The sequence below is a fragment of the Fusarium pseudograminearum genome, chromosome 4 (genome assembly GCF_000303195.2).
Source record: "Fusarium pseudograminearum CS3096 chromosome 4, whole genome shotgun sequence".
NCBI lineage: Eukaryota > Fungi > Ascomycota > Sordariomycetes > Hypocreales > Nectriaceae > Fusarium > Fusarium pseudograminearum.
In genome coordinates, this window is record NC_031954.1 from 5,628,711 (window position 1) to 5,641,922 (window position 13,212).

The 13,212-nt window shown below is 49.6% G+C and overlaps 7 protein-coding genes across 7 annotated transcripts; 3 read left to right on the forward strand and 4 right to left on the reverse strand.

The window, feature by feature from the left end:
- Positions 1–225: 225 nt before the first annotated feature.
- FPSE_04332 (uncharacterized protein) lies at positions 226–1,202 on the forward strand (the record flags this gene model as incomplete). The annotated part of the gene is made up of 3 exons (XM_009257450.1): positions 226–264; positions 309–436; positions 489–1,202. Coding segments are annotated over 3 exons (881 nt in total), but the record flags the coding sequence as incomplete, so codon positions are not given.
- A 467-nt stretch (positions 1,203–1,669) lies between these two features.
- Positions 1,670–2,575, reverse strand: FPSE_04331 (uncharacterized protein; the record flags this gene model as incomplete). The annotated part of the gene is made up of 3 exons (XM_009257449.1): positions 1,670–1,885; positions 1,946–2,198; positions 2,247–2,575. The coding sequence occupies 3 exons, from the start codon at positions 2,573–2,575 to the stop codon at positions 1,670–1,672; spliced, it is 798 nt and encodes a 265-aa protein (XP_009255724.1).
- Positions 2,576–4,354: 1,779 nt separating this feature from the next.
- Positions 4,355–5,225, reverse strand: FPSE_04330 (uncharacterized protein; the record flags this gene model as incomplete). The annotated part of the gene is made up of 3 exons (XM_009257448.1): positions 4,355–4,587; positions 4,638–4,976; positions 5,036–5,225. 3 exons carry the CDS (start codon positions 5,223–5,225, stop codon positions 4,355–4,357), a joined length of 762 nt encoding a protein of 253 aa, XP_009255723.1.
- Positions 5,226–6,281: 1,056 nt separating this feature from the next.
- FPSE_04329 (uncharacterized protein) lies at positions 6,282–7,574 on the forward strand (the record flags this gene model as incomplete). Its single annotated transcript, XM_009257447.1, has 3 exons — positions 6,282–6,518; positions 6,571–6,805; positions 6,853–7,574. 3 exons carry the CDS (start codon positions 6,282–6,284, stop codon positions 7,572–7,574), a joined length of 1,194 nt encoding a protein of 397 aa, XP_009255722.1.
- A 103-nt stretch (positions 7,575–7,677) lies between these two features.
- Positions 7,678–8,860, reverse strand: FPSE_04328 (uncharacterized protein; the record flags this gene model as incomplete). The annotated part of the gene is made up of 2 exons (XM_009257446.1): positions 7,678–8,679; positions 8,744–8,860. The coding sequence occupies 2 exons, from the start codon at positions 8,858–8,860 to the stop codon at positions 7,678–7,680; spliced, it is 1,119 nt and encodes a 372-aa protein (XP_009255721.1).
- A 913-nt stretch (positions 8,861–9,773) lies between these two features.
- FPSE_04327 (uncharacterized protein) lies at positions 9,774–10,202 on the forward strand (the record flags this gene model as incomplete). Its single annotated transcript, XM_009257445.1, has 3 exons — positions 9,774–9,870; positions 9,926–9,936; positions 10,050–10,202. 3 exons carry the CDS (start codon positions 9,774–9,776, stop codon positions 10,200–10,202), a joined length of 261 nt encoding a protein of 86 aa, XP_009255720.1.
- Positions 10,203–11,415: 1,213 nt separating this feature from the next.
- Positions 11,416–12,330, reverse strand: FPSE_04326 (uncharacterized protein; the record flags this gene model as incomplete). The annotated part of the gene is made up of 2 exons (XM_009257444.1): positions 11,416–11,975; positions 12,042–12,330. The coding sequence occupies 2 exons, from the start codon at positions 12,328–12,330 to the stop codon at positions 11,416–11,418; spliced, it is 849 nt and encodes a 282-aa protein (XP_009255719.1).
- Between the last annotated feature and the right edge of the window lie 882 nt (positions 12,331–13,212).

A 13,212-nucleotide genomic window follows, 5' to 3' on the forward strand; every position in this document is an offset into this window, starting at 1 on the left:
TATGCTTCTAGCGGCCAATTTTTCTGATACCCTGAGGACTATGTAAATACCTGAGTGCACACTCGCACGTGCCTACCTTGTAGGACCAGCTCGATGACTAAGATAAGTTGGTGCGCCCCACGCGGTGAAGGCGGGGCACGAAAGTAGAATCCATTAAACCCAAGTCGCGTTTGACGCGTCTCATTCTTTCCATCGTGAGCTTTGCCTGCCTAACTGCCTTCATAGCTCAACTCAACCAACAACACCTCACAGCCAAAATCATGTGTACGCACCTCCCATTTACCCACCCTCTGTTCTTTTCCTCGTAGCTAACACACTTGCTTCAGCTGCTTACTCTGGATTCACAAAAACAAGTTACGGTGCCCAAGGGGGCGATGACTCTGGAGGTTTCTTCGCTGGTGGTTCTCAGCAAGGTAGTCAAGGTGGTGGTGGAAAGGTATATCGATTCCTTTCCCGTCCAACATGAACAGTATCCTAACATATATCAGGCATACCAGGATGAGTCCTTGCGCCCCGTCACCATTAAGCAGATCCTCGACGCCGAAGAGGCCTATGCCGGCGCCGACTTCAAGATCGATGGTTCCCCCGTGACCCAAATCACATTCGTCGGACAAGTTCGCAGCGTCCAACCCCAACCTACAAATATCACCCTCAAGATCGATGACGGTACCGGCCAGATCGAGGTCAAGAAGTGGATTGATGTCGACAAGGCGGACGACTCCGAAGCCGGTTTCGAGCTCGACTCTCACGTTCGCATCTGGGGCCGTCTCAAGTCCTTCAACAACAAACGCCATGTTGGTGCGCATGTCATCAGGCCCGTCGCAGATTTCAATGAGGTCAACTACCACATGCTCGAGGCCACATACGTTCATCTTTACTTCACCAAAGGACCTCTCGGTGGTCAGGGTGGGGGCGCCAACGGAGATGATGGCATGTTTGTGGATGGTGGTGGTTACAATGACAACGCCGGTGGCAACACCAACTCGCACTCCAAGCTCGCTGGCTGCAGTCCACTTGCCAAGAAGATGTTTAATTTTATGAGCGATCAACCGGGTGGCAATGAGGGTGTTCACGTTAACATCATTACCAGCTCGACTGGCATGTCAGTACGGGATGCTCTCACGGCCTCTGATGAATTGCTCGGCCAGGGTCTTATCTACACGACAGTCGATGACGAGACATGGGCAGTTCTGGAGTACTAAGTTAGATACTTGTACGGGGTGTTTTCGGAGAGCAAGCAAGGTTGATAAAGGTGGAACATAAAATACAGAAACCAGGTGCAAGGTGTTCAAGGTTACAGGAGGGTCCAGCTTATGAAGAAATGACAATTTTGCATGGGTTATTCTTTAATGAATGACTCGAGCTAGTCCATGCTGCTGAAACAGCACATACAGACAGCAATTGCGGTAGAGACTGGCTGTCACTAGATATGCAATACAAAAATGAAGGCCAAAACCCAATCTACTTCACATCATCAACACACAATAGTGAATCCAAACGAATGACCAGAGTCAAAAGACTCGCAATGACATCAGACGCATTCTCCCACGATCAAGTATCACATCACAGCGCATTTCCGATCTTGCTGCTCATGTGCAGTGTATTCGGCCTCCTCAGTTTCGGCCCCTGATTCCGTGTCGACATTTGGCGAAATCAGAGGCTCGTCTCCCTAGAATTTGACCGCGCTGCTAACGGCAGACACGACAATAGAGCCGCAGGCTGGACGAGGCATCTGGGGTTCACGGACCATGATCCACATCTTGATGGGTTCGGAGCTACCTTCAAAGACAACTTCGCGTTTGACCTCGAAGCCGAACTTGGCGTAGTAGCCGTTGTTGCGTTCAGCGCTGGACTCGAGGTACATAGGACGTTTCTCGACATCGGCCTAGCTTTTGTTAGTCAACCGGTTTATATTATCAAGGAGGCTAGTAAGACAGCAACTTACCTTGGCAACCATGTCACGAATCAGCTTTCCAGCATAACCCCTTCCTTGGGCATGGGGCTTGGTGCCGATGTATACAAGATAGTAAGAGTCCTTGTTTCGCTGGCCCATGACTTCCACTTTCGTTTGGTCGAGAACGGGTAGCATCTCATCGTAATATCGCCTTCGCCCCTCGGCTGACAGCTGGTAGTTTAATTTCCACATGCCACTGCGAATACTAGTCCACCAGTCATCCATCTGTTGGCCAGGCGCGAGCCTTTAGTCCGGTCAGCTTAACGTCAAATAGAGAATCAGAGTCACGCACCAAAGAGCTATAGCTTCGTAGTCCGACCCAATAGTTGTCACGATGCCTTTGTAGCAATGCGCTGCGACCATATAAGTCATATAGTCGACGTGCAGCTTCCATTTCTGCTCATCAGAATAGTCGGCCATATCGTCACCGTCGAGGAGATACTGGCTCATTGCATCAGTTGCGAAAGCCTGAGCCAGAGAACTACCGGCTGCCGCAGACTCGTTCACGTTGACAAGACGAACAGAGGTTTCCCACGAGGATGGTATGAGGGAGCGTCGTCGCCACTTGGCTATTGCCGAAGATCCATTGATACCACTACTACAATTCTTGTTGGTCTCCATGGTTGCAGTTTAACCAGTACTTGATGTATTCGCTGTACCTAGGGGGCCCCTCCCCTGGAAGAGAAAGGGGCGCCATGATGCATTAAGCATGACAGGTTCGTGATCCAAGCACTCAGACTCACATTGTATATTTTGGCAATTGTCGCCCGTATGAACTCGTGATAATTGAGTTCTTGATACGGACGTGAACCTGGAAGGGTGTCTCAGACAATTAAGGCTGGTGCGAACTTCAACCGACATCAAGGTAATGCTTGAGCGGGCCAGGCTCGCGGTCACGGCTTAGTGAGAGAGGTTTGGGTCGAGCAAGGTTCGTCGACGGACGTCAGCGTGTAGAATGCTCACGTAGATGGCTGATTTGTGTAAAGCGGGAGTGTTCAGAAGAGGTCTGGACTAATCAACAGCCTTCAACAGGGCGAGGTTGGTTATAGCAAGCAGCACGTATCAACAACAATAGCAAGACCACAAGCTGGTTATTCTTCACAGCAATCTTCTCGACGAGAAGGCTTAGCAAGATTTAGACTGAGTGTCCCAGTGGTCGGCTGGAGTTGTTTTGTCAAAGTAAACGACTTGAGCAAAGATGGGTGCTTATGGGATATATGAGCGACTGAGCAGATGGGTTAGGGAACAAAGAAAGGCTAGGAGATAGGGAACAGAGAGGGGATTAAGTAGTGCGAATACTAGATAGACACGCCGTGTGTGCACCGCAGTTTGTAGCATAGATAATACCTACATACGAAGCAGCGCCTCGGACTGGTGACGCAGCGCGTAATTGGTCAAATCGTTACATGATAGCCATTATCGTGGGGCAGCGACTAGCTTCGGGGTCCGTTCTGAGACAAGTAACTTTATAACAGGACTTAGGAAACAAGGCGAGATACTGGGCTTCGGAGCACAGTGTATGCTGACTGGCGATCCTTGACCACAGGTCAGCTGCAAGATAATCGTGGGGGTGAGGCGGGACTTGCCTGGACAAACCAGATCGTGAGGTTATACCCGAGATCTGAGACCGTCCAGTCAATTGTGCAGTTGACGACAGACTAAGAAAGCATTGAGATATCCTTGATTTGGAAGGCCAGATGAAGCTGTCATTGGTTCTTTTACATGTGTCAAATGGAAGAGGCTGCAGTAGTTGTCTAAACTATCGCTGTCATGCTGCTTGCTTGTTGGTGGATGGCAACGGCTTGCGGCGGCACCTAAGCTCAGTTTGTTGGTCATTCAGGCAATACTGTGTCACTTGACAAAGTGTAACTTTGTTATTAATCCGGATCTAACGGGAGATTAAGATATCATGAATTCCAAAGGGTGAATCGTCGCGAATGAAAACTGCTCAGTCGATTAATAAAAGAAACATAAAATAAGCTTGTTTAGGCTGAGACTTCAGTAGGCTGGCAGGTTAGGCGAGTTGACATTGAAGTTGTACAGATCCAGGAAATGGCAAACGATTAGAAGGCTTTTCGGCTGAACAGCTAACATTCCCATACGCGACGATGAATAACCTCAACTCGTCTCTTCTCTTTGGTCAACAAGATCGGGGTTTTGATTGGTGAAGCCATTCAAGGTCTTCCTCCTCCTGGCAAATGAAAGCCAATAACGTAAATTAAAAGCGGCTCTGAACCTCATCTATGTTTATCACAAGACTCGAGAGCGGATATCTATTTTGTTTGAATATGAATGCTCAATGCACCATAAACCGAAGTTTCTCAGTTGCTGGTTGAATGCTGTCCTTGCCGTCGGTTTTCGATGTCTTCCTTCTCCTTTCGTTTACCGTGAATCATAACATTACATGCGTCGGATCTCCTGTTCGTTCAAGTACTTGTCGAGACCAGAATCGAGGTTCTGCCACCACTCAAAGAGCATAGAGTTGCAGATGAGTTTGAACCAAGGAGTGAAAACCAGGCTGGGATCGTCGAATTGTTGCTTGAGGCTCTCGGGAGTAACGTATTGGGTATCTCGGACCTCGTTCTTGTTGATGTCAAGGTCGACGTTGGCCTTAATGAAAAGAATGTAGTCAACTATGCTATATGTTAAATCTTGCAATCTCAAAAGTTTGGTTTGTACATACTCTCATGCTCACCCCACATTCCGTCACTGGGAGCCTTATAGTGAATACGGGTCAGGAAGTGGAAGTCCTCGAAGGGGACCTGCTCCTTCTTGATACCCAATTCATGCTCAAGCTTGCGCTGGGCAGCTCGCTTGACACCCGCGATAGAGTCCTCGAGAGTAGAACCAGTCTCGGTAGGGATGTGAAGAGGGTGAGAGCAGCAAGTGTTGGTCCACATGTCGGGGAAGGTGATCTTCTCGGTGGCGCGCTGCTGGAGGAGGAGCTCGTTCTTGTCGTTAAATAGGAAGACGGAGAAGGCACGGTGAAGGAGGCCCTTGTCAATGTTGGTCATGAGATGGCCTGGCAATACCTAAGTCAGTAAGGGGTAACTACTAGCGAACCTAGCGAAGTTGACATACAAATCTTCTTGCTGGCTGTGCCAATGGGCTTGTCGTCCTCGTCCAGGACAATGCAAACCTCGTCCATAAGACGAATCTGCTCCTCATCGTGACCGGAGAGAGGCGCTGAGCTAGTATCAATGTCCGGGAAGAGACGAAGCATAGATTCGGCCGTGATAGGCTGGTTGGTTGTGGTAGTTGTTGTAGACATTGTGAATTAGACAGTATTAGAAGCGGTTGGGTAAGAAGTAAGCAGTCGTGTGCAATGCTTGAAAGAATCACAATGCGCCAGGAGATCAGCGAGTATATAAAGGACAGGAACAAAGACGAGCGGTCTGAAGGGCCTAACGATTAATTTTAAGGGTCACTGCCCGGCTTCACTCGCTCTTGCCTTTGCCCCTCCAAAAAGTTATCGGGTGTGGCAGCCGCGCCCCTCCACCCGCTATTCGGTCCACCTGCTACTTCAAATGCAGCCACTTAGAGTTGAGTCCAGGGGGTTCTTCTCTCCAGGTTCCTACCAAGTTGGGCAGTGGGGCTCAACCACGGAAGGCCTGCAGTGGCTGTTGACCAGTCAGTGACAGCCGGTTCTCGGTGAACCTCTTCTCGTTTTAGCGTCAGGCCTGACAGTAAAGAATAAATGATACCTGGATCCCGACATATAAATGCATGATCAACTCCAAAAGTAACAGATTGCGCAATGGGCAGTTGTCTATATTTGCATGTGTTTCAAGTCATCTACCCTATTCACTGTGTTAAACAGTGAAGGAACTATCAAAGACAGGCCGATAGGACTTACTGTCCTCACGGTCCAGACTCAATATTTATCTCTCAGTCTCCTTGCTGGACGTGCCCTTATAGGCAATGTTTTGACTCTGCACTCAAATGCACCCAAAACAATATAGAATTAACATCACATATTCTTGATTCAACTTACACGTTCAATTCTACCACTCATCAACTGCCCAGTAAGATTATGCGCTAATTTGAATATTGGCTAAGCGGGGGCTGCAGATGCCAGGTGCCAGGGCATCCATCAGGGGAAGTGGCTGGAGAGCTATGGCTTCGTCATTCAACCTCCTCAACCTTACCTTGCCTACCTACCTACCCTTAGCATCCGGCCTCGTCGCCTCTCCATTAATCCTTACTCTGCGGTCGCCGCCAAAACGATTGCGATAATTTCTTCGTCGCCCAGACGATACGCGCTTCTTTTCTTGACTTGCTTCTGAATCCCTATCCACCAGGCTGTCCAGAGCCCACAAACATAATCATGGCGCCCAAGATTGAAGAGCAGGAAATCGAGACCTACTGGAACATCTTCTCCACCCGGACAGGAGGCGGCAAGTTCCTTACAGGCGAACAAGCTGCTCCTGTTCTTAAGAACAGTGGACTGCGCGACGATCAACTGGAGCGAGTATGGGACCTCGCGGACGTGGATAACGATGGAAACCTTGATTTCGAGGAGTTTTGCGTCGCTATGCGCATCATCTTTGATATCTTGAACGGAGTATGATACACCTGCTGGATGAACCCGCGATACAGCAGCTTACATATTCTAGGAATACGCGGATGTGCCGACGACACTGCCCGATTGGCTTGTCCCCGAATCCAAGGCTCATCTGGTGCAAGCTACTCAAGCAATCACAGGAAAACAGGTGCAGTTTGAGCAAGTCGAAGATGATTCGGAAGATCTTGGACTTAAGGACGGGTTTGAGTGGTACATGAAGCCCGCCGACAAGTCCAAATACGAACAGATCTACCAAGAGAACAGAAATGCACGCGGCGAGGTTGATTGTATGTCTGCGGATCTCAACTTCATAAAACATGGCTAACAAGACCAGTCAATGCGCTTAGTGATCTATACGAGTCCCTTGATGTCCCCGATACCGATATTCGATCCGCTTGGAACTTAATCAACCCTTCGGCGCAATCGACCATCAACAAGGATGCATGCCTTGCTTTCCTACATATTCTGAACTACAGACACGAGGGCTTCCGAATCCCCCGTGCTGTCCCCGCATCTCTTCGTTCCAGCTTCGAGCGCAACCAGATTGATTACCAAGTCGATAACCAGCGAACCGGCGCCAACTCGCGATGGGCCACCAAGGCGGACGACTCAACCAGCACCGGCCGCAAGGCCAAGTTTGGCGACCAATACTTAACGCGCTTGGGCCGAAGCGGCTTCAAAACTGCCGGCACGGATTTCTCAACGGAAAAGACGGAAGATTGGGAGGAGGTTCGCTTGAAGCGCAAGCTTCAAGACCTCGAGGAAAAGGTAAAGAAGGTGGAGGATATTGCGGAGCGCCGGAAAGGCGGCAAACGCGACTCAAAGCCCGCGCTCGTTAAGAAGGAACTAGACCAGCTTCTGGAATACAAGCGAAGAGAGCTTAGGGAACTAGAGGAGGGAACTGGCAAGAGCGCGTCTGGAGGAAGTCTCAAGAGCATACAGGAGGACCTCCAGACGGTCCGTGAGCAGGTGGAGGGTCTGGAGACTCACTTGAGGACGCGCGAGCAAGTTCTCGCAGAAATCCGGAGGGAGATTGAAGACGAGAAGAGAGGATAGGCGAATTTAATTAGACTGCGGAGTGGGTATGTTGCGTTTTCTTTGTAGGAATATCATGGCGCTTTCTTGAATAGGATATCAGGCGTTACACCACTACTTATCATCACCACATACTCCCACTGACGTACTTTTTTGTACGCTCAATGCCTAACGTTCTGCCCTTGACCGTCCACACAGCCAGCGATGGCACAGGGATTTTGCCTAACCTTCCAGCTCCACGACTTCGACCGGTTGCGCACAGGAAAGCATCCACGCGAGGACCGCTTACGGGCTGGGCTTCCTTGCCCTTAAGTACAAGATCGATGTTTTTGTAAACACCAGCGGCCTGGGCCTCCGTAATCAAGAAAGAGGCGCGAGGCTTGGACACGATATCTCCGACTGCCCACACATTAGTTGCGGCTTTGACACGCAATTCATCATCCACGTTTGCGTAACCATGTTCGTTGAGCCATTCTTTGGGCAGAAATCCCGAATTCGGCCGCAGCCCCATGGTCGCGAGGAACACATCTGTCGCTATGGTTTCGCCATTCGATAACTTGACCAGCGTCTTGCCATCAGGAAGTTCAGTGGTCTCTTCTGAACGTAGGCCGGCGCGGATTTCAACTCCTAGGCGACGAAGCTCGGATTCAGCACGGCCGGCGATTTGGTCTCCTCCAAGAATCTGATCCTCGGCTGAGATCAGAAGGACAGTGGTCGAAGGGTAGGCGAATTGGATTTCGCCCGCGAGCTCAACGCCTGTGGCTCCGGCTCCGGCGACAACAACGTGGGTAGCTCTCTCGACCTTGTCGGCAGTACGATGAAGGCTGGCTACAAGCTCTTCGTGCGAGGTAGAGGCTTTCCATGGGAGTGACGGGTCGACGGTTTCGGCGCCGGTAGCAATAACAAGGTGATCATATTTTAGCTTCGTGCTGGCCCCAGTCTCCGGCTCAACAGTCACGGTGCGTGCCTCCGGGTCAACGGCTGATGCAGTGCCAACGATGAAATGGGCGCTTCCAGCAGGATATTGGTCCAGGCCGGGTTGGATAGGTGCAAAGATCTCATCGTCTTTTATAACACCTGGGATGATGGCTCGAACGGAAGCCAGGTTCCAGAAGAAATGGCTGTTCTGTAAGACTGTCAGTTCCTTGAAATGCAAATGTTGCTTGAATTCAATAGGAGTAGGCACTAACCTTGGAGACAAGTATGACTTTGAGGTCTTCCTGGTGAGGCCGCGTGTACTTGAGAAGCTGATGGGTGACCGCCATGCCACCCAAGCTCCCGCCCAAGACGACTACAGTTTTGGTCATATTGACGGGTCAATTCAATGGAAGGAAGTATTGATAATTGCGGCTTTGAGGAGTTTATCTTAGTAGTTTCTTCAATTAACTTGCTGTTCCTGTAGAATAGAAAGATATATAGTCGTGAAGAAACACGTGAAGTGACAAGTTTCATGCCGGCAGATAAAGTTAACTGAGTTTGTTCCGTCCCCATAGTCTGGAAAAGCGGTGTCTATGACGAGTTCAAGACTATGTAGCAAATGAAAGTTCCGGAACGGCTTGAGTTTCAGGCCCGTTGGAGTTTGAAGTTTCATTGAAGCCATCGCAGCTTTTATTAGGTATACTGACGATGTTTGGGTGAGTGGCTTATCATGACATGATACTGTTGAGTTCTACCAACTGTCACACCAAAAGGTGACATGTATCTAACCATATAACAGTAGGTACAGTAGGTAACTCTTGAATGTTGAATATCGTCTTCGGTAGTATTTAGGTATTTTTGATAAATATCATGCTGAAACCGGGTCGTCAATGTGTTTCTTGAAAGTCATCATTCCAATTATAGTGCATACATGATCCTCTACTTTCCACGTGCTTCTTAAACATTTTGTTGCCATAAGCATCTCCTTTCCTTCCTCGGCAGGTCCCTGGATCCTCAATCCTTCACTGACCAAAGCTCCCCTCATTAGTGAAAAGCAGCCAATAGAAGCTTACGACGTCACTGTCGAATCCTCCCCGTGCCCCCTCCCTAATGATGAACTGAATCCAGTCCCATGACCCCGCTATAACTTAACCCGCTCGCCGGGAGAAGCCAAGTTCCTCAACAAACATTGGATCCCAACACCTCTTCTTCCTCTTTCTTCTTCACAGAACTTGATCTTCAAAAACCCAATCTCTACAACGCCCCTACTCTACTCTCCACCAACCGGCCAATACCATCACCATGTCTGCCCCCCAGAGCGAAGCTTTCCAGAAGGCCGTCGAGGACTCCAAGAAGCTCACCTCCAAGCCTGGTCCCACTGAGCTCCTCGAGCTCTACTGTAAAGTTGCCCTTTGCCCCGGTTCTGCCTTTCTCAGCTAATCCAGAATCGTCAGCCCTCTACAAAGTCGGTAACGGTGAGGACTTCACCAAGGCCGAGAAGCCCGGCATGCTCGACCTCAAGGCAAGTTATATACCCCCGCCTTGTACATTCTACGACAAAACTAACCCCTGGCTCAGGGCAAGGCCAAGTACAACGCCTGGAAGAAGGTCGCCGAGGATGACAAGCTCACTCCTGAGGCCGCTCAGGCCAAGTACGTTGAGCACGTCGAGAAGCTTAAGAAGGACTACGGCTACGACGCCAACAAGGTCCCCGAGACTGTTGGCGCGTAAGCGTGCGACTTTTTTATCCTCTACGAAATATATAAACTCTCAACGATGAAACGAAATTAATTCAAAAGAGTTGGAATGACGAAATACACATGGACCCTGCAAATGTCGGACCAAGTTAAATGGGGTGAAGTCCTTTTGGAGTTTCCATCCTGCGCTGCTGATAGCGTACATTATACTTAGCTGAGAAATCATACCCTTTCGTTTTGCGCCATTTGATGTTGCCGATATGATGCCGTGTTGTGTTCGTGCAACACGCAAGTCAGACCAGTGAACAGGTTGTACTTTTACTTGGACGCTGTCTATCGTCCTTTATCGCTGCTGATTGCAGGTGTGTAATCACGGCTGACAGTCGAACATATCCCAACTTGGAGGTCAAGGATCATGTAAGACGTGACATGTAATATTCGCTTTGCGGTCGAGCCTTGATGCTGGGCCGCGTGTATGCCTATCAGTACTGGGTGGTTTATAAACCTGCTCAACCTCTATCTAGTATATTGCTCGCATCTTCCTTGTCGGTAGCTAAATGTGGACTCTCTGACAGCTCGTATCATCCCAGAGCCCAGAACCCTGAAGACAACCCTCGGCTATCTAGCTTACGGGATGACGGTAGATCTGTTCAACATACCCTTATATGTTCAAGTACCTGTCCACTCTTCCTTCATTCATAGCTAGGCATATCGGCGTGCTTTGCGATAAACATCAGGATTTGGTCACGGACAAAAAAAGCTTAGAGGAAATGAGTGCAAATCGAGTAAAATTGTCTACCAGGGCAATTATTGATGCTACGTACGATGCCCTGAGTGAGATATCGTAGCGACGAATAGTAACTAGAATTTAAGGTGTAAATAGGTATACGAAAACCGTGTACCAAGTGTAAGAATGTAGCTTGTCGTGTTCCAAGCGCTGAGCGTTTCTCGTTCCATTTCAACTCATCCTCCCCGTGCTCTTTTCCAAACCAAAAAACACCAAGCCGATCAACTCCGGTTAAAGCGGTACGTAAACTGAAGGGTATTCGATAAGGGGGTATTTCATCAGAAGAATATGCAGCGCCGCATTGCACTACTGGTTTCATCTCCAACAAGCTTCCTCCTGGACGTGTTCCCGTATATGAAACGTCCCGTTGCTCTCTTAATCATAGACTCATTATTTGCCGTTGGCGACGTGTTCAAGTGGTCTCCTACGAGGACCAGTGTTCCACATGACAGATCTAGATTTAGAGGAGGGCAAAGGCACCAGCAGCAGCGAGGAGCATGGCGCTCACGCCGGTGAGGGACGCACCACTGCTGATACTGGAAGGCTCAGCGGAGCCAGGGGCAGACTCAGATGGCTGAGTAGGAGCAGCAGTGGCGATGGTGCTGTTAGAACCACTCCAAGCCGTGCTGTAGCCAGAGCTAGGGGCAACAATGGTGGTCTCCTCAGCCTTGGTCGTGGTCTTAACGACAACGGACGAGGTGGTAGGAGCAACAGTGGTTGTGGCAGCCTTGGTGGATGTGGAGGCCAGAGAGGTGCTGGTGATGTAGACAGTTGTCGAGGTGGTCTCGAGTTGAGAAGATGTAGTCTCAAGCTCAGAAGTAGTGGGCTCAGCAGTGGTAGTGGGCTCGGCAGTGGTGGTCTCAGCAACGGTAGTGGCAGTGGTGGTCAAGAGCTGCTCGGTCTTGAGGCCGTCCTCTACGCCATACGCAGCGGCACATTCAGCAAGATCCATAGCATCAGGGCAGCACCAGGTCTGAGCCTTGGTGTCATGAGAGCAGTAGAAGCCCTTGTCACAAGAGTCTGGAGATAGTGTTAGTATTCGGGATGTTCATAATGTTCTATATAAACGAGGTTCATAAAACTTACTTCCAGAGCCGTCAAAACAGCAAGACTGCTTCGCCTTGGGGTTGAAGCAGTGGGTTTGGTTGTCTTCAGAAGGGCAAGACTCGAATCCAGCACCACAAGCATCAGCGCAAGTGTCGCCGCCACCACCACAGACAGACTGATCGGGCTGGTATCCGGGGGTAGAACGGCGACCGAAGCTAAGGCCTTCAACAGGGGCCTTGATTAGCTTGTAAGGCTGGACCTGAGACTGTGAGGCGGCATTGCTGGCAGAAGCCAGGAGAGCGATCGAGGCGATGGTTCGGAAAAGCATCTTGTCGAATACGTAAACACGAAGACTGGGATTTGATAGTTGAAATTGAAATTGGCTTATACGATCTGATATGTCAGACAAGGAACAAAGCCACAAACAGGGTATAACAATGGTAGTGGAGAAAAGGTTTCGTATTGAGTGAGTAGAGCAGCAAGCGAGTGAATGAGATACTAGACAAAACTAGAATCGAGGATAAATAGGTTCGTTGTTGTTGTTAAAGAACGGAACGAGTATCGATGAAATAACGATTCTCTAGGAGGGATAGCGAAGACGACAACAAGGACGGACGAAGAGGATGGTGAGGGAAGATCCAAAGATGAGGTTGTAGAGAGAGATGGGGGCCCTTCATGTAAGTAAATACCTGTGTGGGCATGAGCGTCCGCGCCAAGCTAAGGAAGGACGTCTCGGGAAGCAAAAACTTGACCCTTCCTTCCCTGGCAGAATGGGGACGGGATCCGTGGCCATGATAGGCTGGTGCAAGACGGAGGACAATGCAGAAGAGGTTGAGGCCCTGGCTCCTTCCCGGTTGACAGGGACCAGGGAACCCCCTAATCCATCTTTTTTAATTTAACATACCCATACTCATCCATGGTGGTTGTCTTCCATGGCCACCAATAATCAATCACTATCCGTACTCGCGCCGGGAACAATTCGAAAATCACCATGCCCATTACGGCCGAGGGGTAGTCGAGACCTGATACAGCAATCAAGAAAGATGTTTGAACACATGGCCAAAGAGTCTGCACTGAAACTCGGGTAGGGCTATACAAATAGCATATAAGGTAGGCGCAACTATCACCTCACATTAGGTAGGTAGTTCCAGATCAGCAAGGCACAGAGCTCTCTGTCGCAGCTCAACTGATTTCGCTACTGTTCGCGATA